Below are 27,995 nucleotides of genomic sequence, written 5' to 3'. Positions count from 1 at the left end.
TTTATGAGGTGCTTCTTTTCTTGGAGACTTCTAAGAAAACACTGTGTAAGAAATGATGGAAGACCCACTCTTGAATCTGCATCAGCTCTGCCAAGTGCAGTAGATGGCAAACAGGCCTCTTGTAATATTTCCAAGTCCTCATTCACAGACCAAAACAAGAAAAATAATTAATGCTGCTGTAGGAGTTCTTCCTTTTTGCTGGCTTGAAACTGCAGCTCTTTTCTAAATGATGAAATGCAGAGGAACATTTGAAATATGTCCCTTTCTCTGCCACATGAAGCCACAGTCTCCCAGTGGGATTTCTGCTGAACAGCTGTGGTTTGTTGTGTGAGTGCCTGGTGTCCTTTCAGTAAACAGCCCCCCGAGTCTGCTCTGCTTCACTAGAGAGCCTTGCCTTGCTGCATCCAGGGTTTGCTCCTTTCCTCAGAACATCTTCTGTTGAAAAAATGTCTGGAAATCCTGTCACAGTTGTTTGGGGTTTGGATTTGTTTTTCCCTTTGTAGTGTGCAGGAATTACTAATTGATGCCTGCATGCAGAAATTAGCCAGAGCAGCTTCTCATTTTGCAATAGTTATCTGATGGTGCTGTTGCTTCCAGATTAATATGGGGAAATTTAGGGATTATCCTGAAATAAAATTCATTTCTTTCTGATTAGATTGTTTACACATGCATCTTGCTCAGCACTTAATTTCTTTATAACTTATTTCTTCATAGCTATTACAGTCAAATATTTGTGTAGGTTAGGCCTTATTATTTATCATCAATCCTCAGGGAAAATGATTCGTTTTGTCACAGAAAATTTCTTGTAAAGCAATATGTGATTTAATTTTCAAAGTCAGAGAAAGTTTTGTCAAAGTTACTAATCCTGAGTGTTTAAACCATTACTACTTTTTAAATAGAAAGTAGAGAAATAGCTTTTTCGAAGAACAAACCAATTATCTAAGTAAAGAATTTCCTGCTTGAACATCAGACAACTATGTCTGTACTCTCTAGGATGTTGATAATGTGGAAGAGGCAAAATCTGTTCTACATTTCAGAAAAAATTTTGTTTATGAATAGTCCAAGTCTTCAGGTGTTTATGAAATATCCTCTGGCCTGAGCTGGAGATCAAAAATAAAATCAGGTCTGGTTGTCTGGACTTCATCATGTCTGAAACTGCCTGAATAAACAGGGCACAGAGGGGTCAGAATAATTCTTCCATTCCTTCTATTTTAGGAGAAGTTGTGTGAGGAGTCCTCTTCTTTTGACTTGACTCCCTACGATCTGGCTTCAGCAATGGATGCAATAAATGTTGTCCTGGAGGAACAAGCCAAAGTGGTTCAACAGAATGAAATCAATGCTGAATTCAACATGGAGTTGGCCACTTCAGGTGTGTTGACAGTGACACATCACTGTTTCTCTGGGATAATGAAGTGCCACTACCAAGAACTTGAAAATAACTTTTAGGGGAAGTTTCTGGGAAATTTACATTCCTGTTATTAAGTAAATTGTTGTTAATTAGTAATTGTTGCTAGACACTGGAAGATTTGATCAAACTAACGGGACATGAGGGGCTATGAAAGAGAACATTGAGGGGACCACAAAAAATATCTTTCTATGTACACAATTCTAACCTTCATAGCCATAATTTCTGGAAAGGCATAAAGAAACTGGGAATGAAAAAGGGGTGAAACAACCTCTTTAAAGTCTTAACTTTTTTCAACAGGATTGAACATGGAACTGGAAGATATAGCAAAGATCAAGAGTAAGTGTATTTTTTGTGATGTTGAAAATTGTTGAAGCAGTTTGAAAAGGTCAGCAACTACAAATCAAGCTCACATAGCATTGCCATATACGTAACTTAAGCGTCAATGAATGTCTCAGTTATAAGTTATCTGGATCTGGCTTTTCCCAAGAACTTTTTAGAATGTTTAGTTAGTTTTTTCCCAAGAAGAGAGATTTGGCAGATGAATGTGTCTTTTCCTTCGTTGTTAGAAGTTCCCATGTTTTCTAACCTTGTCAGTGTGCTGGAATTGCATCAGTTGCATAATTCTGCTGTCAGAACCTGAAGTTAACATCAAGAGCTTGAGATATCTCATGTATACAAAGGATTTTCAAGAACAACTTTCCCTGTCTGTAAAGAGTTTAACATTTAGCTGCTGACTCTTCAGCTTCATTAGAAATTGAGGTCATGGAAGTTCTTAGAGTTGAATATGAATATTTAAAGGTGATATCCAGGAAATTGGTTTTGATCAACAGCTGGGCTTCTGTCTTTTGTAACAGGCTTTGTCATAAAGTACATTTGAAAAAGTGACTTAGATGTGTCCCAGACATGACTTTCTGTGCACCCTAACTTTTTCCTCTTAATTTTCCTAAAGAAATTCTTCTTCAGCTTGAAAGTGCTATTGATGCAGTGGAGCTGCCAGCAAATGGTAATGGAGTCACCAAAGAGGGAAGGTAAATTTCTTCTCATTAATGTGTTTAAATGTTAAAAAGAACAGCAAATTGGAGCTGGGGCAGCTGTTAGGGCTATAGCTCTATTCTACTTTCTGGGAATAGTATTTATTCAAGGTTTTAATTTTCCTGAAATCCCCTATTTCTTTTTGGAGGAACTCCCTTTTTTAGTGTTTCAAGAGTGGAAAATCCTCTGCTTGGGTTTCCTGAGCTGGAAGAAGCTGTGCTTCTTTCAATTTTGTGTCATGATTTAAGCAGGGGTACCAGTGCTGCAGTGGTGTCTGAGGTACCTCTGAGCTCTGGAAGTCCATTTCTAAACTGGTGCCTGTTATACATGATAAAAAAAACAAAATGAGGAAATTGCATGCCAATCTGCTTCTAAATTAGCAATGAATTGTATGTTGGGGAGGAATGATGGAAAAAGGGAATGACATGGTCTGTGTACCTTCTGCCATGGCAGTATTGTGCACTGTCTTTATAAGCAAGTACTTAATTTTATTATTGGAAACTTCATTCTCATGGAGACAGAAACATGTTTTGCTGCATGATGGTGAAATTGTTCTTCTGAAAGACCAACATTATTTGTGCCTGTTTGGTTCTTTACAGTATTTCCCAATTCTGCTTTTTCTTTATAAATTGCAGCTACATCTTTGATCTGTTTGCAGAAGCCCAAATAACCCTTCAGACCAAATCCTCCCTCTTGGAGTCACTGGAGCAGATTTTGCAGTTTCTTTCAGGCCGTAAGTGCATGAACCTTTAAACTTTTTTACTCAGTTTCTTTCACTAAAGGCTTTCCTCTTTAGTGTAAGAAACTGGAAATTTGTGTTGTTGGGGGAGACATCAAATGATAAAGCCTCTGTAAGCTAAAATCTGACCTTAAAGACTTGTGTCTTTTATTAAGATGTGCAGGGTCCTCTGCTGGGAAACATATTTAAATCTCTTCATGTAGCTGAACTGATGCTGAGAACAACCTTGTGTCAAAACAGGAGTGTATGGGTCCATCCATGCACATAGAGGACTTTTGCACAGACACTATTTTTTTCCAAAACCACATGGATTGTGGTGTGAAGCTTGCTGACATTTTGCTGATGGTACTTTTAGTGTCTTGAGTTCTTCCTTGGTCCTGGAGTTAAAAAACAGGAAGGTGGAGAATCATATAAAATTATTTTTCCCCCTGTTGATTTAACAAGCTTTTGTTCTAATGTCTGTCAGCATCTTGTTCTTAAATTGCTCTTCTGTAAAGAAAATTTTTCAACTTCTACATGTGTGATCTTGTGTTGCTTTCTCCAGGTACTGGGATATTTGTCAATACATCTGGATTGCATAAGGTCTCAGATATTATCCAGGTAAATATTTAGTGCTGTTTCTATACATAAAGGATAGAAGAGTTGGTTTAAAAGATATGTAAAGATATTGGATCAATTTTATTCTTGTTGGGATGTGCAATGGTGCAAGTTTGTAGTTTTTGAGGAGAAAGTTGCTGCCTGATGGGATAGATTAATCTGATTTTTACCCAGGTTGTTCTTTTGTAGTTCTGGTCTCTCTTTTTGGAGATGCTGGATTTAAATTTTGGCTGGGCTTAGCATCCACCAGGTGGAGCTGGGTCATTGAACTTGCTTGCAGCAATGTTGGGGAATATGAGATCATCTCATGAAATAACAAGAGGGGCTAAGGAAAAAAGCAAACAAAAGGTAATTTAACAGTATTTTTTTCATTTAATTATTAACTTAGGAGATGTCTAAAACAAAAGTCTTTTCAGTTCCATAGGAACTGAATGTGACACTTGTGGGTATCCACATAATGCTGTCATCTCCTTTTTGTACACTTCCAAAACTTTGTTTATGAAAATCCCAAGCCCCATAAAATTCAGAGATGCAGTGAGCCTCTATGTTAGACAGTGGTCTGTCTGATATATGTGTACACAAAGGCACCAGAGATTAACACCCTGTTTAAAACTGAAAATAAAAACTTTATTCAAACCTTGCAGACCTGTATGATAAAGACAAGTCACCTGGGTGTGTTTTGAGTGGTCCTGGCAGGTTTGCAGCACTGAACTCTGAATGCATGGGTGTTTGTGGGGCTGCATTCACAGTGGTATACACAGGATTTCATTTTTCTAGCAGTGATTTACACTACACTACAGTAGTAGTGATTTATGGTACCAAATGGTTTGTGCTGGGAGAGGTTGCTGTTCTGAGGGAAGGACAGTTGAGCCTAATTTAAATTGGTTTCTCAAGGTTTCAAAGCTGAGAGATGAGAAAATTCAGAAGTAGAAACCAGGTCCCCTGATCCCATAGGACTGGGAATAATTGTCTGTGTGTGCTCTTTTGGGTTGTGGATAGATAAAAAAGGAGATTTGACTTTGGAGGAGAAAGCTCAGATCCCTTTTCTGCTGCTGAGCACATGCACGTGGACAGTGCCTGCAAAGGATCTGCCAGGGACAGTTTGCCATCTTGAGATAGGAGGGACATGGTCAGAGTTTGCTTCTTGCAGAGCCTTGAGTCTTAATTTAACACCAGCTTGTATTAATTAATAGTAATTGTTTTTCTTGCTTGTCAAGGAACACTTACCAAAATGCCTTTTCTGTGCTGTATCTTTGGCTATTTTTCAGGAGTAAATATTTCCAGGAATTGTGTCTTTTTTTTTTAATTGCTAGGGAACATCTTGTAACTAGCTGATACTCTTATGAGCTTGGGTAATTCCTATCAGTGTCTGGAGAAATTTTGTTTAGAAAAATTAACAGAGTTGTAAATATTTGAGAACCACAGCTGTTTTCACTGGAGTTGCACTGAGATGCTTTATGTTTGAAAGAGCATCATCTGTAGTCGTGAGACATCACATGCAGGAAAGGGGGGAAAAACATAACTCAGATAGAAGCTTTTAATTTAATGTATGGACAATTAGATATGATTACAACTTAATTATTTATATAAGCAGAGTGTTATTAGCAGAGGGACCACAGATGAAATTTTAAACTGAAGGAACTCAAAAAGCTCTTCTATGCTTGCTTCTGACTGATCTCCTTAGAGTGTTTTTTTATCCACAGTCAGAGTCATGAACAGTGTGAATAATAACATTGTCATTTATGTAGTTTGAGTATGTTTAGATATTGACTTGAAGTTTTTGGAACAGTTGAGAGCACCATGTGGGGAGCAGGAATTGCCTGGAAGAACCACATTTATTCAAAAGTTATCTTATTTGATAACAAGAGTAGGAAAGAAATTTAAGGTTATTGCAGTGATGTTTGTGGAGACACTTCTCGGTGTGGGGATTTTACCAAAAGGATGTGTGTGTGTGTGTATGTATGTATCAAAACTAAAGTGGCCAGCAGGACCAGGGAGGTCATTGTCCCTCTGAGCAATGATGAGGCTTCACCTTGAGTCCTGTGTCCAGTTCTGAGCCCCTCATGACAAGAAGGACATTGAGCATCCAGGGAAGGGAACAGAGCTGGGGAAGGGATTGGAGCACCAGGAGAGGCTGAGGGGGCTCAGCCTGGAGAAAAGGAAGCTCAGGAGGGACCTTCTCACCCTCACAAGTCCCTGACAGGAGGGAGCAGCCATGTGGGGGTCAGGCTCTGCTCCCAGGGAACAGGATAAGAAGAATTGACCTCATGCAGTGTCAGGGGAGGTTCAGGCTGGACATCAGGAAGAATTTCTACATGGAAAGGGTTGTCAGGCATTGGAAGGGGCTGCCCAGGGGGGGTGATGGAGTTCCCATCCCTGGAGGTGTTTGTTGAACACCTGGATGTGGCACTCAGTGCTCTGGGCTGGGTGATCAATCACAGCTTGGACTCAACCATCTCAGAGGTCATTCCCAACCTAAATAATTCTGTGGTTCTGTTTCCCTCCATTTTGCAGACAGTGTTCAGCATGGATCCCCCAGAAGGAGTCACAACAGGGTTCCTGCCACGTCAGGCAATATCTAAATATTACAAGGTATGGGAGCTTTTGTGTGCTGTGTTTTTCCTCACAGCATTTAATGTCTGTGCTTGGTGTATCTCAGCCTTGGAAGGATGTGGGTAGTACAGCACATGATGTTGATTACAGGGAGGAAAAAAGAGACCACAACCAAAAAAAACCCACCAAAGGAACGTTATTTAATTTAGATTCTGAAGAAAACCACAATTTTGAAATGAATTTATTAATTAAATTTTGAAAGTGCAGCAAATGGAAATGTCAGAAAATTTTGAAATTGGATATTAAAAAAGAAGCAAGGTATTCTTCCAATATTGTATATTTAGTTTAGCCCAGTGCTAAGCAACTGCAGCAAAACCACTGAACCTCCTCCCTGAAGTTGTTTTAATTTGTTTAAAGTTTGGAATTTATGGGATGTGTTGTTATGATGAATTTTAGGAACAGATCTTTTTCTAGATGTCACATTTAGACTTTACACTATTTTTGTTGCCAAATGAAGCAAATCTTTCCACCATGATAGTGTTCTGCATTTGATCTGTGTGGTTTATGCTGGTGGAAATACCCAAATAATTGGGTTTTTGGTCTCTGCTCAGGTCAGCCTATGAAAAGCTGCTCCCATCATCTGATTCAAAAATGACTGGTTGGATGGTGATGCACTTTTTTGCTCATGGTTACGAAATACTGGAAGCAAAATAGAAAAGAGACAGGAAATTTATATAACCTTAGCAAAACTGTAAAAGTGGCAATAATTGCGTTAATTACTCTTAATGTAGGCCATTTATTTTTTTTGAGGGATGAAGTTCAAATTCATTTCTGCAGCCATTGCTAGAAATGTTTGCTACTTTCCTTCAGGTACATATTCATGTGGATAATGGTAATCAGAAAAAGAAACAAAGGACAGATCTCTGGAACTCATCATCTTCAAAAAGACAAGGTACAGGACTGTTCTTGGGGAGGTTCATGCAAAAGCTGCCTTGAAAACTCATCAACTGCTCCTTTCTGATTCAAATAGAAGAAAACAGGTGCAGCTCTATTGTGGATTCAATGAGCTGGGGACAAGCTTTTCACTTTTATAGTTGTTTCTGAAGGGGAGGTGCCATGTGCCATCTCAATATAAGAATTTCTTGTACCATTGGTGGTTTGTGCACTGCTGGAGTTCTTTTAGGGTGAGGATTGTGGTGAAAGATCATCTCCATCATGGAATTGTTGTATTGGTGTAGACAAAATCTTCAGAGCAGCCAAGAATGGGGGAGTCTCCTCCAACCCTCAGGTTGCTAATGAGGTTCATTATAGGTTCTGTTCTCATACCAGCTGGATTTCTCTGTACAACTGTGTTGACTTAAACACAAAACTGGTGTTGAATAAGGCTGTAACTGCCTTTGGCAAAAAGGGGGTTCAGTTACAGTTTTGATGGCAAAAATGTTTGTCAGAGGTGGTATAAGAAATTCTATTCCATTCTCTGTTGAAATTATTTACATTGTGGAGGTGTTACAGTTTGTTTGCTCATTTTTGGAGCTCTGTAGAGAAGTTTCATGTGATATACCAGAGATCTTGTCCAGATCATGTGAATTCTGAGGCAGAAAATGCCTTGCCCTGGGGCATATTTACCTTTTTGGGATCACCTGCTTTGTGGAACTTCCTGTTTTGAGCAACTTTCAGGGTGTGTTGTCAGTTCTTGAGAGTTTCAGCTTCAGCTATACTTTCCAATCCCCTCCCTTGTCAGTCTCCTCCCACCTGTTTTGTTCCTTATGCTCTGCAGTTCCCAGTATCTGGAATTACCCCAATATAACTGAGGTAACTTCAGAACCATATATTTAGAAGAAAAGAAACTTGGCCTCTGAATCAAAGGCTTATCCTAATGCTCCTATAAAGCAGCATCAAACTTAGCTTTGTTGGACTGCAGCATTCATTCTTTCTGATATTTTAATTTATTTTTTTAATAATTAAGTTGAAATTTTCAATTTGAGTTGACATTTTCAATTACAGAAGGCAGATGCAGATCCCTTTACCTAAGCCTTCTTAACAGAACACTCTTCAGAGACTTTTGTAAATACTTTGTCTCATAACTATCTACTTAATTACTTAGTTTCTACTTAATTACTCAGTTAAGTGCTCATGAGTGTGTAATTATCTCTTTCATGGTAGTCCTTCTTTTAAGGGCAAAAGTAACATTTTTCAAAGAATGAATTTTCAAGAATTTACTGGGTTTGCACATAATAGCCCCTTAAATGTTTTCATTAAATTAGTGCTGTTTAGTAATCTCTTAATGCTGTTTTCCTGAGATATTCCTCAGTTGGAGTTTTAAGATGCAGGAATAATTCTGAGTGGATTTGGTTAAAGATGGGTGCAGGAAGAGGCTAATACAAACATTGTTAGGTTAATTGCATAATTTGGAGAATTTATACACAGAAATACAAAGCAGTGAGAGAATTCTATGATTCAGTAGATGGATTCTGATATATTTGTTTTTCAAATAAGAACAGTATTTGCAAGTACCTGTGTAACACACCTGAGTATGCTGACATTTGTCCTTTATGTAAGCCTAGCAGAGGCCAGACATGATAGATGGAGTCTCTGGTTTCCTGTAGTGATGGAGCAAATGGTCTAGAAATAATTCAAGCATTTAAGAACAGCTGTTTTCCAGGGATTTTGTGGAAATTGTCCACTCAAACATCATTCTCTACAAAGTAGTTGGTGAGGACAAGGGGCATAGCTTGGGGTAGCTGATGAGATTGCTGCCTGAGTCATCTGGGAACAGATGCTGTTTATGTCAACAATATTGGACTGTTGCAGTTTAACATTTGCTCTAAATCATCGTGCTGTAGACTATTAGCAAGCCATTTCTCCTTGCATTTGCTGTCCTTGTACCAGGAATGGAAGAAGAGACCAGCTTTGTTTAATGCCCAACACTTCCTGCTGGTGAATGGACCCTTGAAAATGTATTTATTGTTGTTAAGCTTAAAGACATAATTGCAGCACATCAGGCTAAAAATGTACAGCAGCCCCAACTTGTCCAGGAACTGGGAACTGGTGCCTGGCTGGGTTACAGAAATGTGTTTCCAACTGAGCACTGGAGGAGCAGACATGAGGGGCTGCTGTCCTTTTCCAGGCCATCCCATATCAGCCCAGTTTGGTTTTGTGCTGGGATTTCTTGGGTTCCTGGCTGAGTGACTTTGCTCTTATCTGCAGATACTCACTGGCTTGTCCAAACTAATTTGCACCAATTGTTGGTGTGAGTTAGAAAGAGAGGGAATCTCCTGAATTTTGGAATGTGAGTCTTCTAGAATTTGGGCATTGTCTGGATAGGTCTGTCCAAATGAGATGGAAGGATAAAACTTTCAGCTAAATGTTCACGTGTAATTCTAAGCAGTAAGTGACTCACTGGGCACGTCTTAATGGGGATTTCCTGAAAGCACCAGCTTTTTCTTTTGGAAATGAAGGCTTTGATTGGCTTGTGTAAAATTCAAAGAAATTCACGTGATACTTCAGTGAGAGGTATTTATTTTTTTTACTGAAACTAATCATGAAAAGCAGAAACTGAAACTAAAGGTGATGTTTCATTTGGCTGCTCTTGTTCTTGACATGGATTTTCTTTTCATTCCCTTGTGCCTGTGTCTCTGACATGCTGATGCAGTTTTCAGCAAGCTTGAGCTGAGCAATGAAGGAAATTACTGATGTGATTTATTTATTTTTCTTAATATTCTTTCTGTTGATAACTTACATATTTTCAGAGTCACACACTAAAATACATGTATGTATATATATATATATTTGTCACCACATCCCACAAAAGATTTGAGCAGAAATTGTAGTGTTTTTTGAGTTGACTCTGGGGAAAGTGGGAAGTTTAGGTGAAAGATTTATAGCCTATGTAGTTACATAGGAAATTCCTCATAGAGAAGGGGTTCTTTTTTCAAGCCAGTGCAAGGTTGGACATACTGTCTTGTTAGATTATGAGGAAGCAGTGATATTTTCATTAAAAGTCATTAAATCTGGGAAGAACCAAAGCAGGACATGCCATACACCTGGAATTTTGACTTTGGATGCTGTCTGGTTTACTCTCAGAAGTTCAGGTGCCATGTGCCATATGCTGGTCATAGTCTAGTTTTTCCACTTTGATTTCTTAGTGTTTTCTCTTTATTTAATGCAGGGAAGACTTTAAGCTATTGGTGTTTCAGCCCTGGGTACAGCATGCACGAGCTCGTTCGACAGGGAGTCAGGACAATCATCCTCACCAGTGGGACACTCTCCCCCCTCTCATCATTTACCATGGAAATGCAGATGTGAGTACCTGGGTTTGGGACACTGCCATTCCTGAAAGATGCACAATCTGCTCTCATGGATTTAGGTTTTATCTCAGGATTTTAAAGTCCTCTGTGTGCCCAGAGAAGCTGTGGCTGCTCCATCCCTGGAAGTGTCCAAGGCCAGGCTGGATGGAGCTTGGAGCAGCCTAGGATAGTGGAAGGTGTCCCTGCCCATGGCAGGGGGTGGAATGAGATGAGCTTTAAGGTTTCTTCCAACCAAACCACTCTTATGATTCTGGAAATGGTAGGGAATCATATAATGGGTATGACTGGGATCTTCCTCTTTTTTTCTCTCCAGCCCTTTTCCTGTTTGCCTGGAGAATCCTCATGTAATTGATAAACACCAGCTCTGGGTGGGGATCATTCCAAAGGGACCTGATGGAGCTGTGCTTACTTCCACCTATGAAAGAAGGTAATGAACTTCCATGTGGAATCCTGCTTGGAAGCTTTGGGTTCCAGCATTGGGTTCTGTTAACAGGAGTATGCCAGCTAAGTAAGGGATCTCTAGTGGTTTTCTTGGATAAATGCTGAATAACAACACCCTTTAACCACTCCTATTGAAGGTCTGGAAGGGATCAGGCACTGATATTCCTTGATGGCCCTGGCCAGCCTCAGCTGGGATTGCACCCACAGCCATCCCCCAGGAGCTTCACTGAATCCTATCCAATTTTTTTTTGCTGAAGGCTTAATTGACTTGAAACATGACTGGCCTTTGCAATAACTATTTTTATATTTAAAGCTTGTCACCATGCCCAGCCTCTCTTTCACCTCTGGGTTGCCTTCTTAAGGAAAACATGTCCAAATATTTGTCAAGCTTTTCATCATCATTTTTCTTGCTTGTCTGGTCTTCCATCACTTTGTCTCTTTCTATCTGTTGTTCAGAGTTGGCAGTGCTTCTGCTGCCAGCAAAGGCCAAATGTTCCACAGAACTGGAAAGGGATTCAGCAATTGTAATGGATTTTTACAGAGAAGTCATAATCTGGAAAACCCTCAGACTGCATTTCTTATTTTCAGAAGCTTTAGTGTGCTATTTCAGTGTATTTCTGTTGAAGATACTGTATTTTAAAGAAAGAGGGTTGGGGATTCCACCCCTCTAGGGCTTTTAGAACATGGGGATTTTTTGAAGGAAAGGGATTCACTGTGTTCTCTCTGTTTTGACAACATGTCTGTGCTGATACTGGTTTTTGTATGTCCTATAAAATATATATGTTAGGTTTTTTCCCTGCATATATAAATTTTCTGGGAAAACAGTACACAAAACTACAAGGCACTAAAAAAAGGAGCATAAAGGCATGAGAGAATAGGGGAGTTTTCAGTCAGGTGTGGAAGAACATAAATAGTCCTGCTCACTGGAGAGCAGGACTTCTTCAGCCAAAGACAAAGTGATTTATTGAGTAATAACCATAGTAACCAAACTAATTGCAGCAACACCTAGTTTTAATGTTAGTCAGGCTTGGCAGACTTCCTGGCAAAACTCTCACATGTGTTGCTACTCACATGGCTGCCATTTCTACCTGAACATTTTGAAATATTGAAGCTTAGATCATCTTCAGAGCTATCAATAAGAATATTTCATAGTATTAATAAAATGTAGTCAAGGTATTGTTAATTCTTGCCCTTGGTGTTGGTGCTTGCCACAGAAGGGAGAGCAACTGGGAGTCTGGAAATGTTATTTTAGATGAATGTCAAAGGAAGCCAGTGTGGATGAAAAACATAGAAAATGAAATGCAATGGTGTTATTTGATTTTTCTTTTTTGTAGGTTTTCAGAGGATTATTTATCTTCTCTGGGGAAAACAATTGGTAAGTGAAGTGTGGATTTCAGAGATGGGTTCATGCTCAGGATATTTGGAAATTTAGAAAGGGCAATGCTAAAGATGCAGTAAGAGAAAGGTAAAGGATTGCAGTGCATAGCTTGCTGCTATCAGGTTTTCCATGTTTCTACTTGCTCAAGGCAACTGGCTGCTGCAATAGCACATTAAATTGAGTCTCTGGTTTCATATTTCCAAGTCTGGACTTCTGTCAGGAGTTTGTGTTTGGATCAAAAGTGTGGTTCCTAAACACAGTCAAAAAGTGGTTCAAACTAGGAAATCAATACCCAGAGATGATGCAGCAAAGCAATTGAGAATCACAGGAAATCAGTGCAATTTTTTATAATACTTTAGACTATGTCAAGCCTGCCTGAAGACAGCATTTATTGTTTTGGTAATCTTTTATAATAGAATTACAAAGTCATAACACATAAGGACAGAATAAAAGAAGATCATCTGTGTAGCTTGGCTAACATGATTGAAAAGAATCAGTTAAATCTAGAAATGCTTGAAGGATGTGGAGGAGAAATGAAAGCTAGTTTGGCTTCAAACTTACACCTTGACAAGACTATCAAATTATTTTAAGAAATTGAACAACTTCTAATACACAGTCATTCATGTCAAGAAAGTAGAAAATATTTGGGAAGGAGGCCACACTGTTGTTTTTCCTCTGCAGTCCATGTTCTCCATCCCAGGATGAAAATGCCCTCAGCTGCACACTTGTCTTCTCTCCCTGCAGGCAACCTTGTGCGAGTTGTGCCACATGGGCTCTTGGTGTTCTTCCCATCCTACCCTGTCATGGATAAGAGCCTGGAATATTGGAGAGTATGTTCATTGCTCTGCCTTTGTTAGGTGGTTTGGTTACTTGCATCAGGCAGCTTGTAGTTATTCTATTTAACTATGTTAAATTAAAAGCCTTCTATTGGAAGTGGTTGTTGCTCATGGAAGGGAGTTGTAACTAAATTATTATTAAGGTCCCTTTCAACCCAAAATATTCTGGGATTCTATGAAAATTTTTTTGTTAGTAAGTAAATTATAAAATCTGGAAGGTAAAATCTCAGGTAAGGCTTTTTTTATTTTGATCACAATATACTGAAGTGCAGTGCTGTAGAAACCAAACCCAAAAGAATCTTAATATATTATTCCATCTGATATCACATTTTATTTAGTTCACTAGACCTTTCTTTATTAAACCTCTGAAAAAAGGAGGAAAAAAGACCAATATGAGCATTTCTTCTTTATTTTTAATTTGCAACCATTGCAGCTGTAACTTCTGGTACTTCTGTGCTCATGAGTTGAATGTCCCTGGTGAGATTTGCCAGAACAGTTCTGGTTTAAATGCTGCTTGAAAAGGCAGGTAAAGATGTTTCATGCTGTGGTGTGGGACTGGGAGGTGAGTGCTGCAACTCTCCCATCTGCCTGATGCCTGAGGTGCACCAACTGCAAGGAATCACTGCTAGTGCTCTCAGGGGGTTGCACGTTTCTGCTCCCATCTCTCCCTGTGTTTGGCAGGAGAGGAGCAGGCTGTGGTGAAGAAGTGTTTCTGTTCTTGTGCCGTGAGCTCACTTGGCATTTCTGACCTGCTCCTTCTCTTTCCAACAGGAGCATGATTTTGCCAAAAGAATAGAAGAAGTGAAGCCGATGTTTGTGGAACCCAGGAACAAAGGAAGCTTTTCAGAGGTCGATTATTTCCATTACATGCTTCTATCATTTTCAGAAATTGTTTTTATGTTTAATGACCTTTTCTAAAGTGTGTTTGGGTATGAAACACCCCAGGTTTTGGCCTAGAGTGAAAGTAAAACTCTGACTGCTACTTTGAAGTGTAGTTTTCCTGTGCATCCTTCCTTTCCTCTCTTGTCTGGCCATGTAGGGTTCAGTCTTCATTTAAATCTGGTGACGTAGAGCAGCCAACACACACAAATGCTGAGTAATCGAGCTGGTAGAAAGCTGTCACTTCAGTAGACAGCATTTGTGAATGTTCTGCAGGACTTTCCCTCCCAGCTTATCCTGCTTTGGGTGTTTAACAATTGTACAGTGTCATCCTATTTATTTATAGCCATTCTGTTTGCTTCTTGGAATAATTAATATTTATAATTGCTTTCCTGTTGTGTCTATTTTACTTAACAATCTGCAGAAACACAGGATGGTCCATCTTATCAGAAGTACCTGAATTTTTTTGTGCTTACCCAGACGTGTTCTGGATATCACAGTGATGCGAGGATTTTACTGAGAAAATGGCTTCTCACACTTGCAATTATTTAAAAGTAAAGACAGTTATACTAAGCCAAATTAATCACAGTTTAGATCTTAATGTACAAAGATCTTAGTACAGGATGATACCATTCTTCCTCTTAAACTTGTTTATATTTTAGGTTATTGATGCCTACTATGATAAAGTCGCCTGTCCTAAGTCAAATGGAGCTGCTTTTTTGGCAGTGTGTCGTGGCAAGGTAATGTAACTGAGAATTTGTTTTGTCTGAGGTCATATTATATAATTGATAGGAAAAAACCTCCTTTTTGGATTTAAATACATTTCTTGTTATTTGACTGTAATTATATGCGGGGAAAAAACAAGTGCTCTGAAGCTTTTCAAAATTAGGTCACATTTCTGTGTGATTCACTCTTGTTTTTATTGGAGGGACACATTTTGATTTCTCTGAAGTGGATGAGCATCATACTTGCATTTCATGTTGGCTGCTCACTGAAAACATAACCCATTAGATAAGAGCAGCCGTTCTGGAGAACTGTAATGAAACAAGTTAAAACAACACTGCTGCAAACCAAACATAATGCTTAGTCTTAAAACACTTGCTTTATTAACTTCCTGTTCTGTGGATGCATTTGATGGCCTTTCCTTTGCATCTTCCAGTGGTGGTAAATTGACTTATGTTTATCAGTGGAAATACTGGTGAAATTACTCTTTGAGCCTTTTTGCTGCTGTTTACTGTATACCAGAAGAAGTTACAACTTCTTTTGCAGCTTTGGTCCCAGTCTCCAAAGAGGCTGTTGAAGTGAAGAAAAGATGTGGCTCTCTCAAGTATTGTTGATGAGATTTGGATAATTGATTCAGCTGAAAAACAAAACAGCTTTTTTTTTCCTTGATTTTTTTTTTCAATCTGTTCAAGTTTATTCATTTCACAAAGTGATTTGCCAGCACAGTGAGCATGTATAGGACACATGAGTGACAGATACTTGATGGAATGTCAACAGCACAGCTGCTGGGCATGGCACTATGGTCTGGTGAACCTGATGGCTTTCTGTTATTGCTTTGAAGTGATTCTGTTAATTTTTACTGTCAGAGAAGATTTGCTGTGTTGTTATGTCTTGTCAACAACTCAGGGTGTGAAAGGTTTAAACAAAGGTGTTGACATGTTCTCAATACAGCTGATCTTATCTAGGAACAGAACAGCTGTGAACAGGGTTTGCTGAGCTGTGCTTTGGCAGAGGAAAAAGCCAAGTTTAAACTCCTGGTAATAAAAGAAAAAAAAATCTAGTTGAGATTATTCATTGACACTATTGATTAACTACACTAGACCAGGGAGTTAATTGAATGGAGAAAAAGGGCCAACAACTGCTGAATTGCTCTGAAATGTCACTGCAAACTCCACTGAGGATGGAAAACTCTGTCCCTGCAGGCCAGTGAAGGCTTGGACTTTGCAGACATAAATGGACGAGGAGTCATCATTACTGGGCTTCCATTTCCCCCTCGTATGGAGCCCAGAGTCGTTTTAAAGATGCAATTCCTGGATGAGATGAGGAAAAGTGGTGCAGGTGGACAGGTAAGACTGGGCAGCTTTTCACTCCTGGCTGTTTGCATGTTCTTGTCATTGGTTCTCTCTCTTGTCCCAGTGGGTTCTGGGTTTTGTTTTCCTCTCAGTCTCGTGGGACCATGAATATCAGAAATTCAAACAGCTTGGGAATTTGTCACAAATCCAGCCACCTTTTTTAAACAGTGTTGAAGGTTCCATGTTCTGGAATAGTCTTAAATATAGGCCCTAATAAAGGTTGTAATTAAAGTTTACAAAATCTTTGTATGTGTGTTATTCATCTCTCGTTCTGAGGGATGTTTTTCATCCAGAGAGTGGGTGGGCAGGAAGAATGGCCTGCACTGGCTGTTTTGGGAATGATTGTTTTGGAAGTGTGGCGGTGTGTGTCAGGGTGTTTGGGTTTGGTGCTCTATTGCTTCAGGCACAAGAATGAATGATGTGACAAACAGTCTTAAAGAATATGAAGAGTCTGTTGTACTGCCAGGGCTCTGAGTGCACCATACAGGAAACAGCCTCTCCAGCTGGACATTGCTACTTGAATTTTCTGTGCTCTGGAAATCAGGTGTTGACTTTTGAGTCCGTCTTTAGTTTTCCTCAGCTCTTTGAGACTTGTCAGTATTATCCAAGATCTGTGCTTCACTTTTTATTTCTTTAGGTAAAATATAATGGCTGTACAGCACAGAGAATACATTTAACATGGTGAACAATGTTATTTCTTCCTCCTACCTCTTGCAGTATCTGTCTGGGCGTGAGTGGTACAGTCAGCAAGCGTCCCGGGCTGTCAACCAGGCCATTGGCCGGGTCATCAGGCACCGCCAGGACTACGGGGCCATCTTCCTGTGTGACCACAGGTAAGCCCTGGCTCACCAAATCCCAGAATATTTGGGGTTGGAAGGAACCTTAAAACTCATCTCATTCTAACCCCCTGCCAAGGGCAGAGACACCTTCCACCACCCCAAGCCCTGTCCTACCTGGCCTTGAGCATTTCCAGGTTTGGGGCATCAATAACATCAACAGCTTATATCCCAACATAGGTGCTGGTATTTTGAGTATAAATGTGCTGATGTTGCTGTTTGGAAAAGGCTACTGTTCATAATAATAAAATTAATTTATATAAATATTGCACTACTTCATAAAACTAGCTGGATTGTTATCTTCTGCTCCCCGTCCATGTAGTCTTGGAGCTGCAGAAGGAGATCAATGGTTTTAATGGAAAATAAACCAATTTTTGGAATTCATGTTTGTAATGCCATGGGAAATTATGTGACAATAACTTATGATCTTGCATTTTCTCCATCTTTCATTTGAGATGGCAGTCATCAACACTGCAGTGTTTTGAGAGAACAAGAATGGAAATGGGGACAGATTGTTACTGAAACAATACTGTTTATAGTCATATCCTATATTAACATTATAGTGCATTAATATGCATTTTTGTAATGCTAATTAGTATAATATGTATATTATAGGCAACAGGAGTTTGATTGATAGTACATGGAATCAGCAAAGCCCTTTCTCCTGAGTGAAGGCATCACCCCATTATATTTACTGCACTGTTATGTCTTTATTTGTGTTGGTGCTCCTCTCTTGTCCTTTTGGATAGTGTCTTGGTTTGAACAGACATGTGTCTGCTAAGGAAGACAGGAGCCTTCCTTGAAATGGAAAATGTAAATCCCCTCTCTCCAAAGTATTATAATTTTGAAATTAAGGGGCTCTCAGGCAAAGATATGGGAGTAGAAAAAACAGTTCTTTATTAGGAAAATAAAAATGCAGTAATACAAAACAACACTAACAGAGTCAGAATACAACCTGGCACCCTGTGGGTCAGGGTGGTGGCAGCAGTCCCATTAAATGGTGGCTGCAGCCCTCCTGCAGTGACAGATATGGTTCTGGTGGAGCACTCACCATTGTAGAAGGGTAGAGTTTTCATCTGAAGGTCCAGTGGTGGTGCAGATGGGCCTGGTCTTCCTCTGGGAATCCAGTGGGAAAAGGCTGCTGTGGTGTTCCAAATCTCAGATTATATCCAGGTAGGAATGCTTGGCTCCTCCCCCTGGGCGGAGCATCTCCCAATGGGATGATGGAATTTTATCAGTCATGAAGTGATACTCAATGGCCCATTAACAAAAGATATCTCCCTGGAGGGAGGATGGGTGGAAGAGATAAAGAAAACTGCTCCACTTTCCTTTAACAGAAAACTGCCCCACCTGGTTCTAACAGACGGCAATAGAATACACACCCCCAGCCTCATCTTGCATTGCAACCTAAGACAGATAGTGATCTAGGGTTCTTTTAATTAATTTAGCCCAACCTGGCAAATGATACTCAGGTTTTCCCATCCTGCCCAGGTTCACAACTTGTGATGTCAGGGGCAAACTGCCCTCGTGGGTCCGACCCTACGTGAATGTTTATGACAACTTTGGGCACGCGGTCAGAAGTGTCTCCCTCTTCTTCCGTGTTGCTCAAGAAACTGTAAGTGTCTTTTAAAAAACCCCACAAAATGGACAACCACCTTCCTGAATAGTGTTGGAAACTGGGAATGCTAAGCTAAGTGGGAGATGTGAGAGAATCACAGGTGATCTCAAATTGGAAGGGATGCTTAAGGATCACTGAGTCCAGCTCTCTGCTCCTCACAAGCCTGCCCAGCACGGGGTCACTTGTCATTTCTAAACACTGGAAGATTTACTGGAAGGAGGTATGCCTCATGTTTCTCCATGAGTGATCTGGGACAGGATGTTGTTCTTATGCTGGGCAACTCATTAGGTTACATCACAAAAATAACTTCCTCTTCCAGCTCCTGCTAAACAAACATGTATTTATTGGCTGGTATGCAAATCCTGAAACTGATATTGGCATCCAGAGGCTTTCTGTCTCAGGGAGAGGTTATGTGTGTGGAAGGATCATACCCCAAAATTTAAATTGAAGCTGACTAGTAATAAAGAGTAATAAAAACCATCAGTTGTTATTGCAGTTCAACACTGGGTCATCTTTACTAAAACAGCTTCTCTATTAGCATTAGGAAACTGATGTTGTCTGTAGTAATTCCTTGATTTAATAAGTGATATTGTAAAAAGGCTTCCTAATTCACTGGAGAAAGTCATAGCAAGAAACAGGCTGGAAGCCAGAATGGGAAACTCTTTGTTTCCAAAACAGAGGTTAAGATTAAAATAAGCACTTAAAAATTTCATTTGCAGACTTGAACAGCTTCCTGGAAGATGCTTTAGCCAACTACAAGGCTAAAATAGTTGTTCAGGCTGATTAGTTACATATGAATGATGCTGCATGACTTGATGATCTTTTCTGATTATGAGTGACAGTTTCATGGTAAATCAAAACCACAGCCCGATGTGCTTTGTCAGAAGGGGCTGTTTTTGCAGGCATAGCATTAGGAACTGATTTTCTTTAGCAGGTCCTGATCCTTTTTCTGGTACCTGGTCACTTAGAGTGCACTTACTGCACTTCAGCTGTGTCACTTGGGAGGTGTTTGATCCTTTTTTTCAAAAGCCCATAAACCCAGAGTGTGTAACAGTCTTGCTACCAAAGATTATGTGGGGAAAAGGAGATGTCTTTGGATTGTTGCTGAGATTTTTGGTCACAGATGAAGTGGAAAAGTGGTCTTTGCCTATTGTAACACTTTGTAAACTGCTTGCAGATGCCCCCACCCCTGCCTCAGTGCCCTCCTGGACATGCTGGTTCCCTAAGTGAAAGCAATGCAGCACCATCTACTTCATCTGAGCAGGTCCTCTCCCTGCAAAAAGCTAAAAATCTGGATGACCACGTTCCAAGTTTGAAGAGGAAAAGGAAAGGTAATGTTTGGGTCCTCACAGATGCACCTTTTTGTTTTAAGCTGAACCATGACAAGGAGGATCAAGAGACTAGAAACTGAAATGGGAGAGAAAGCAAGGAGAGCTCAAAGACTGATGTAAAAGTCTGGTCAGAAGGGACACAGTTAACCATTAGAAAATGGAGGAAAATAGTTGCAATTGCAGAGGAAATTGCAGAGAAAAAAGGCAGATGGGGCTGGCAAAACTGTCCCATAGATGGGGAGGTTTTGGTGCAGTATCACAGATAGTTTGGAAAATAAGACCTGGAAGTCTCTTTCTGCCTAGAACTGGCTTCCCTATGTCCTCATTCCATCCTGTTGTATAGATTACTCTTACTCAGTAATCTAAGAAAACAAAAAGAGCATGGGAACAAAACAATCTTTAAAATTTTGTGGGTAGAATGCTAAAGAATAAAGCATTTCTCATGTCAGATGTTTTTTCAGCACTCTAGACTACTTGCTGGTTTGGAATAGAACGATGAAGTTTGTTTAAAGCTGTGGTTCCTAATCAGTTATGAGTGAGGGCAAGTTCACATTGCCTTTAAAGCCTGGTAACAGCCAGTGTGATTGCTGGTTATTGTTAAAAGGGATTACTTTGACCACCACTTTTTTCCCCTCTCAGTTTCCAACTGTGCACTTTTTGCTCCTTTATTGATTTGAGTCCATCTTTTGTGCAGTTGCAGAGTGAGCAGCTGAGCTGTGCTGAAACAGTTTATTTACCTTTCATACACTTGACTGCCAGATCCATCTCAAAGGATGGGCTGGAATGTGGGACTGGAGGTGAAGGGAGGAAGCTGCATTTCCTGTTTAATAGAGATTTTCAGTTGCATTGCATCAGCTGTAACGTCAAACTCCCCTGTAGTCATACTGATCATAATATACTCCCATTCTTATCAAGATAGTGGCTTTCCTCAGTAACTGACTGCTGGAGTAATTCCACAAAGTAGTGGAAATACATTTTGTAGGTAATGCCTTACAGAAATAGCAAGCTGAGACTAATTTGACAAAATTCTTATGTTTGAAACCTGGATTCTGATTAGTGAGAATATGTAATTTGGAACTTTGGTAACTGTCTTATGGGTATTGATATATAAGAATTGTCAGCTTTAAAAAACTTGCTCTGTTTAAAAGTAATAAATCATGTTTTGTACCAAAATCTCTTAAAAACTCTGGAACTCAGTTTTGGGAAAAATCCATAAATCTAAAATAATTGACCACAGCTGCTGCAGTAAGACTTTTTCCCATTGATCCTACACCATTTTTGGGTTAAGTGACTTGAGGAAAAGTTTGAGAGCAGTCTGCCAGATTGTGGTAACAAATGCTTGAGCAATTTTGGAAGTGATGTATAAAAGCAGTCTTCTTACTAAATTATATAATGCAATTTTGCAAGAGGTGGAAGATTATTTAATTCATCAACACATATTTATGGGTTGCTTTGTAAGATGGAGAGCTATCACTAACTTAAAGAAAATGCAGGAGAGCATGTGGAGTGTGAATTTGTCTCCTGTGTTGTGCTGTGATGGCAGTAAATGGAGATGGAGCACCCAGCCTGTGTGTGGAATATGAGCAAGAGTTTGTCTCACCCCGAAGAAAATGTGTTGGGCTCTTGGATGCCTTGGAGCGCAGTGAGAAGAGCAGTGAAGATGCAGAGGAGGAAACTGATTTGCAAGGAGAGGAAAAGGTAATGGCAAAATACTTCCTTATAAGTAAAAATTGCAGGCTCTAAAGCAAAGTGGTTTTGGCATCCAGAGAACCAGCTCAATCCTCTATCGAGAAAAGCTCACTGTAATCAGCACCAGTAGCTGCAAGTTCTCATAATTAATCAAAGGGTTTCCTTGCCACTTTCAAGCAGATGATTGACAGGTATGTGCTTGTTCTGTGCTCCAAGGCTGCTGACCAGAGATTCCTGGAAGTTAACCAGACTTTCTGCGGAGCAAGGAGCTCTCAGAGAAGGGATTTGTAAATACACAATTTGTCCTGGGTAGACTCTGTGTCAACACTTCGTATGAGACTAGATATTGAATTCAAAAAGGGATTTTCCCCAGAGAAAGAATGTTGCTGACTTGTGGAATATTTTATCTGAATCAAAAATCCTCTATCACAAGATCAACAAAGCTGCTTCTGTACTGTTAATTTTCTTTCCTCTTGGATTGGTTTTTTTGATACATCAGTGATTAAGATGTGTTCTTACTTTCCCAAAATCCCTGTTTGCAGTAGTCGGAGAGGTGACTGCCTTTATTTGGCTGGAGTATTTTACTGTTGGCTTGCAGACCCATTTAGCAATGCCTATTGCAGCATTCTTAAGTATACTTTCCTCAGGGAAAGAATGCCTGAGGTAAAATGTGTAAATGTAGGAGTGTCTGGGGGATATCTGAGTAGGCCCAAGGACATGAATGGAGACACGTACAGATCAGAGGGAATGTACAAAGGGCAGCAAATATTTAACTTGTGTGCAGCCAAGCGGGAAGTGGGCTCTGTCACCCATTGGGTGGCCATGACATTGACACCAAAACCTATTCTTTGGAAAGCCTGGCACATTTCCAGGGACTTTGGTAACTCAGATACAGAATATTCTTAGCACAGCTGCAGTGCTTTTGGCAGAGCTCAGCATTTCCTGGAGTTAGGCAAGCTGATAAACCAAATAGCTTGATGGTTGCTCAGGTCCACTTCCTATTTGTGTATTTGGCCTATTTGTGTATTTGGCATTGCTGCTTGTCTGAGGCTTGTGGAGAGCTCTGGGGTCACCCTGTGCTGCTTCCAAATTGATGACCTGATCCCAGCAGTCTGGTGAGTGTAGTTCTGAGACAGGCAGTGGCTCTCAGGCAGCCAGCTTTCACTCTGACTCCAGCACTGAGCATTGGATTTGGACTGAGGATGGGCTTGGTGTCATTTCCTGTCTTCACCATTCAGCCTAGTGCCTGTGTTATCATTTTTCCTTTAATCAAAGTTACACTGCACTCTTGATCCCTAAATAATGAAAGTTTAGCTGCTCTCATTCTGAAAGAATTTGCTTTGCCGTCTCAAAAATTCACAATACAAATAATAATTTCTCAATCCATTTAAGTAATAACAGTTCCCCGTAATCAGATTTCTTTGTGAGTTACAGCTCATGTCTAGGAAGCCTTTTTTCTGCTGAATCATGCTTTTCAATGTGCTGCCTTTACACAGCACGGGACTAAAAAGATGGTTTTGATAATTTTTCTGATTTACTGTGTATATCATAAATATTTGACTTGCTGCTTATATTCCAATCCCTTATGTAAAGAGAATTCCAGGCAGGAAAGTGAAGGGGAGTGTGAACACTGGTTACACACAGTCTGTGTACACTCTCAGGCTGTCCTGTAACAGTCTGCTGTGAGTCCAGCTTTACTTAGCCAGGAATTTGCACCCTCAAGACCAACTTTGTCTTTAATTTCTTCTAGTTTGGTCTCAGTGAGTTGTCCAGTAAATTTCTACCCTCTAGAAACAGGTACGTGCTCTGTTAAAATAATTTAGGTTGACTTGTTCCACTTCCTTGAATGGTATCACAAACTGGGTTACCAGGTTTTACTGCTGGAAATACCTAAATTAAATGGGCAACAACTCTGAAAAGTATTTTTTTGTACCTTACTTACTTTCTTTTCATCTTCACAGGCACATCGTCTGTCCACGCTTTCCCTTCAGTATGAGAAGAGATTAACAGATGAGCAGAAAGGAGGAAGGAAGAAAATAAAGCTAGTCAGCAATACAGTATGTGTTTCCCTGTGTCTGTGCCATCCCTTTGATTTATAGATTGCTTTAATTTGAATTGGAAATTTCCAGGCAGACAGATACGTGATGCTAGAACAAGTGTTTTTTCTCCAAAATGTAAATATTTATCTCTGCACATCTGAAAGCTATTTGTTGTGCTCTTTCCCAAATCCAGACATCCCAGACCAAATCAAGCACAGGTCCATATAGGGTAGTAGGTGAAAAGAATTGTTTTCTGACACTGACTGTGTTGTGAACAATTTGACCAGGGTGGTGTGGATGGTTTCACTCTTTTTGATTAAAATGGAATAGTTCAGTTGGCAGGGACCTACAATGATGAGCAAGTCCAGCTGCTCTGGTAGAGCCTCAAATGGTTGAACTGACCAGTTTGGGGTAAGGGATCACATATTACCCCCATGAGGTGGATCATAGTTGTGTGTTAGCTCTGCAGCTGTGCATTAATGTTTTGACCTGTCTCCAAACCCAGTTAACTCATTATGCAGCTAATTGCTTAAGTCACAATAAATTCAGGAGAATTCCCTGGGTGATGTGAGTGCCAGTAGTTGTCCAAGGTGCTGTCCTGACTGGATATTCCCTGTCTGACAGTCTGCCAAGCACCTGGCAAACGAAATTGATCCCAAAGTCGATAATATGCAAGAGAAGATAGAAGGAAGAGAACAGGTTCATGCAAAAGGTTGTGTTTGGAGTTTGTTGCTATCTGATGTCATGTTGAGTCAGCTCCGCCTCGAGCTTTGGAATAGATGTAATTTTGTTAACCCTTCTCCTAAGAATAGAATTGTGCAATAATACTTGGCTGCTTTCTCTAGGAATTTTTCTTGAAGTTATCTGTTTTGGCACTGGGCAAGATGAATTATGGGGGTGACTGCCATGGTTTAATGCAGTGGTGCTGCTCGCTGGGCCATTGGACTGGATGACTTCAGAGGACTTTTCCAACCACAGCTGTTCTATAATTCCTTTCGTTATCCTGTGTGCTGTTGGCATTGTAAACTAAATTGCTCCACCTGAAATTAACCCCTCATGTGCTGCTTTTGACTAATGAGGGGCGTTCCCTGCCTTGCAGCAGGAGCGCAGAGCGGAGCCGGCGGAGCCCAAGAAGGCGCGGGCCACGTTTTACATCGCCACAGTGAAGGACACCCTGAGCCAGCAGAACTATGAGCTCTTCTCCAAGGCTCTGCAGCAGTACAAGAAGACAGATGACTTCCATGCCATGCTGTCCCAGATGAGCTCCCTCTTTGTAGAGGATGAAAAGAAGCACGTCTTGCTGCGAGGTACTTTCGGAGTGTTTGTGCATCCCTGGTGTATTTGTAGACGTGACTTTTATCTTTTAAACAGGCTTGAGTACTTCAGAAATGTTTTAGATGTGAAGTACAACTCAATTAAGATGATTCATCACTTTATATTCCCAGATAAAACAGAAGATTTTCATCAGTCTGATCATCATGTGTTAGCTCATATGATTTGAAGAAATCATATTCCGTGGAAGTTTGTGTTATTTTAAGCCTTGTCTAAAAGTACAGTGACTTATTCCTGGTAGTTTGGAGATCAAGACTGTGATTGTGTGAGTTGGAGAGATGCATTCATAAGAGTTCGGTGCTAAAGCAGTAAATAGAATATAGAGAAATTTTCTGTTAGATAATTGTGAGTATAAAACAAAGGATCTGGACAAATGTGGGTACTTACTGCATTGGCAGGTTTTTTTATTGCCTTTTAACAATTGTACTGGTAGGAACTGAATTCCCACCAAGATTTCTTCTATTTTCTGTGTAATTTTTCCTTTCCCTCTCAGCTTGTGAACAAAAGCATAGATTTTTCTGTGACTTTTCCATGAACTGAAATAATAAATGCATCGTTATGCATTTATTTATAGTTTCAGGGAAATTCTAAGGTTAAAGAATGGGAAGCTCAGTCACTTGGTTTCCCAGTTTGCTATGATCTACATAAATAAGAAAATATTTGATCATCAAATCAAGGTCTAAATCTAGTTTTGGAAACTGTCAGGCACCTGAAACCTAAAGTTGCTTTAATGTTTAGGGTTCTGGCTGGCCAGCATTTTGTGGTAAGTACCATGGGATGTAAAGTTAGCAGTTCATCAGTTATTTAAAGTATCAGCCTAGCAGTTACTTGGATCTCATGGTTTCTGAGGCACCTCAAGGGCTGTTTCACTGAGAGGCGAGTTACTTTATATCTACCTTGAAAAAATGAGGTTTTACCTCATTTTAGTGATAATATATTGCTCAATGTTTGCATGATAGCTGACGTTTGTGTAATTTGTGTGTTTATTGTATAAATATTAGATGAAAGCATTTATATTTTAATTTATTTAGTTGTACCTTTTTATCTAACCTTGAAGTTCCGCTCTTGTAGCTTTCGGTAACATCTATTGCCTGTTGTGGATTGATTTTTTTTTTCCTTTCTTTTTCCCCCCTTTTCCCTCTCTCTGATGCAAGATTTTTACCAGTTTGTTCGACCCCAGCATAAAAAGCAGTTTGATGAAGCGTGCTGCAATCTGACTGGATTGGGCTGTGGCTACAAACCTGAGCACAGCCTCCCACGGGAGGAGAGGGAGATCCTGGCCAAGAGAATGGGTGAGAGCTTGGTTCAGTTCTAGCATTTGAAGGAGAAATATCCTTGTTCACCCAGCCATAGAGCAGGATGTGAGATGTGGAAATGCAAGGAAGTTCAATTTAATCAATACTGAGCTAAGTCTCTGCTCTCCATGATCCTCTTGCCTTCCCTTGAGCTGTGCAGATGCCTGAGCGTTGGTTACTGCAGTTGATAATGATGTAATTTTGTTTCAAAAGGGGATATTACTGATCTGCTAAAATCATTTACTCTGAGGAATTAAACAACCTGCTGTGTGACTTCTTTGCTGCCCACATAGTGCTAGCAGAATTGTGAATAGAGGGTGATTGTGTCCTCACAGAACTTGTCAAATCTATGAAATCCTGGAGCAGTAAAATTCTGAAAAAATGGGGCGTTAGCTCATCATCAGAGCAATAAATCTTTCTGGAATCCCAGCCTGGTTTGGGTTGAAAGGGACTTTAAAACTCATCCAGTTCCACCCCTGCCATGGGCAGGGACACCTTCCACTCTCCCAGGCTGCTCCAAGCCCCATCCAGCCTGGCCTTGGACAATTCCAGGCATGGGGCAGCCACAGCTTCTGTGGGTTGTTCAGATGTTTTCAGCACAGGATGGAATGCATTGAAATGCACTATTCCATGTTCATTCTTCCCTAAATTCACTGTTAATGGACTGGTTTCGTTTAACAGAAGAAAAACAGAGCCAGCAGAAAAGTACATTCTCCAAGGCCTCGTGTGCTCAGCTGAACCCTGGGCTCCACCTGAACCAAGGAGGATCCCACTTGACAACAGGACTGAATAGTGCAGGTACCCTCCATGTTTAATAAAATCCAGTCTATTGTGTTTTGTTTCATCACTGACTGGAAGTTCTCCTGGGGCAAATCAATGTTCTTTATGCTTGCCTAGCACAGTGGCTCCCCCTCCGTAGATGGGAGGGATGATAATTCAGAATTTTCAGCAAGGATTGTGCAAAACAAAACACAAAAGTCAATAAATTAAATTAAGCTGCATGTGAAAGAAACCAGCTGAAGCCAGACACTTGTACTAGAGGCTGAGCTGGGAAAAGTGGGGGTTGAGCACAGGTCTGCTGGGCTTCCTGTTTGTCCAGGGTCCATGAAAGGGAGCCGGGTAAGGAGTGTGAGTTAAGATTACGTCAGTGTGAATTCAGGTATGTAGAAACTGTTTCATTTTGTTCTTGGTGTAATGTGTACACTCCCTCTGTGGACAGCCTGGCTTTTTCTGCAGAAACAGAGAGTACTAAGTGTAATCTCTGTGTGCATCCCTCTAATCTCACTCTGTCCAGTATTTACCTTCAAGCTCGTGGGCTCATTTATTTAATTATGGGTTTTCCTGAGAACAGCTGGGAATTTTTTGTGTTTCTCACAAGGAAATGAGTAGGATCATTGGACAGTTTAGAAGTCTTTCTGTAGAGGACAAAGAATAGTCAAATGCTAATCCTTTCTTTAAAAAAACAAGCCAGTTTCCTGGAAGGCTTTAAATACTTCTAATGTGTGAAGCTATACTGTTTCTTTTTATTTGTTTTTCCATTTTCTTTTCTATTTTGAGGATATTTGAATAAAGCAGAATCTTTAGTAATTATCTTGTACTGAAATCATTAG

At 40.1% G+C, this 27,995-nt stretch overlaps 1 protein-coding gene across 1 annotated transcript in view; it reads left to right on the top strand.

The window, feature by feature from the left end:
- RTEL1 (regulator of telomere elongation helicase 1) overlaps nt 1–27,995 on the top strand; it is a 44,652-nt gene that overhangs the window by 7,031 nt on the left and 9,626 nt on the right. Inside the window, exons 10-31 of the mRNA XM_058036073.1 lie at nt 1,216–1,369; nt 1,706–1,744; nt 2,358–2,436; nt 3,076–3,173; nt 3,724–3,779; nt 6,291–6,368; nt 7,200–7,281; nt 10,498–10,630; nt 10,950–11,063; nt 12,412–12,452; nt 13,200–13,285; nt 14,063–14,140; nt 14,833–14,910; nt 16,096–16,239; nt 16,963–17,078; nt 18,573–18,696; nt 19,877–20,030; nt 21,574–21,728; nt 23,681–23,776; nt 24,858–25,065; nt 26,245–26,382; nt 27,067–27,183. Of these exons, the coding sequence (XP_057892056.1) occupies nt 1,216–1,369; nt 1,706–1,744; nt 2,358–2,436; nt 3,076–3,173; nt 3,724–3,779; nt 6,291–6,368; nt 7,200–7,281; nt 10,498–10,630; nt 10,950–11,063; nt 12,412–12,452; nt 13,200–13,285; nt 14,063–14,140; nt 14,833–14,910; nt 16,096–16,239; nt 16,963–17,078; nt 18,573–18,696; nt 19,877–20,030; nt 21,574–21,728; nt 23,681–23,776; nt 24,858–25,065; nt 26,245–26,382; nt 27,067–27,183 (2,368 nt within the window). The remainder of the gene's footprint in view (nt 1–1,215; nt 1,370–1,705; nt 1,745–2,357; nt 2,437–3,075; nt 3,174–3,723; nt 3,780–6,290; nt 6,369–7,199; nt 7,282–10,497; nt 10,631–10,949; nt 11,064–12,411; nt 12,453–13,199; nt 13,286–14,062; nt 14,141–14,832; nt 14,911–16,095; nt 16,240–16,962; nt 17,079–18,572; nt 18,697–19,876; nt 20,031–21,573; nt 21,729–23,680; nt 23,777–24,857; nt 25,066–26,244; nt 26,383–27,066; nt 27,184–27,995) is intronic.

The sequence above is a fragment of the Melospiza georgiana genome, chromosome 17 (assembly GCF_028018845.1).
Source record: "Melospiza georgiana isolate bMelGeo1 chromosome 17, bMelGeo1.pri, whole genome shotgun sequence".
Taxonomy (NCBI): Eukaryota; Metazoa; Chordata; class Aves; order Passeriformes; family Passerellidae; genus Melospiza; species Melospiza georgiana.
The sequence above is the reverse complement of the archived record's forward strand: the minus strand, read 5'-3'. Positions and strand labels throughout refer to the sequence as shown.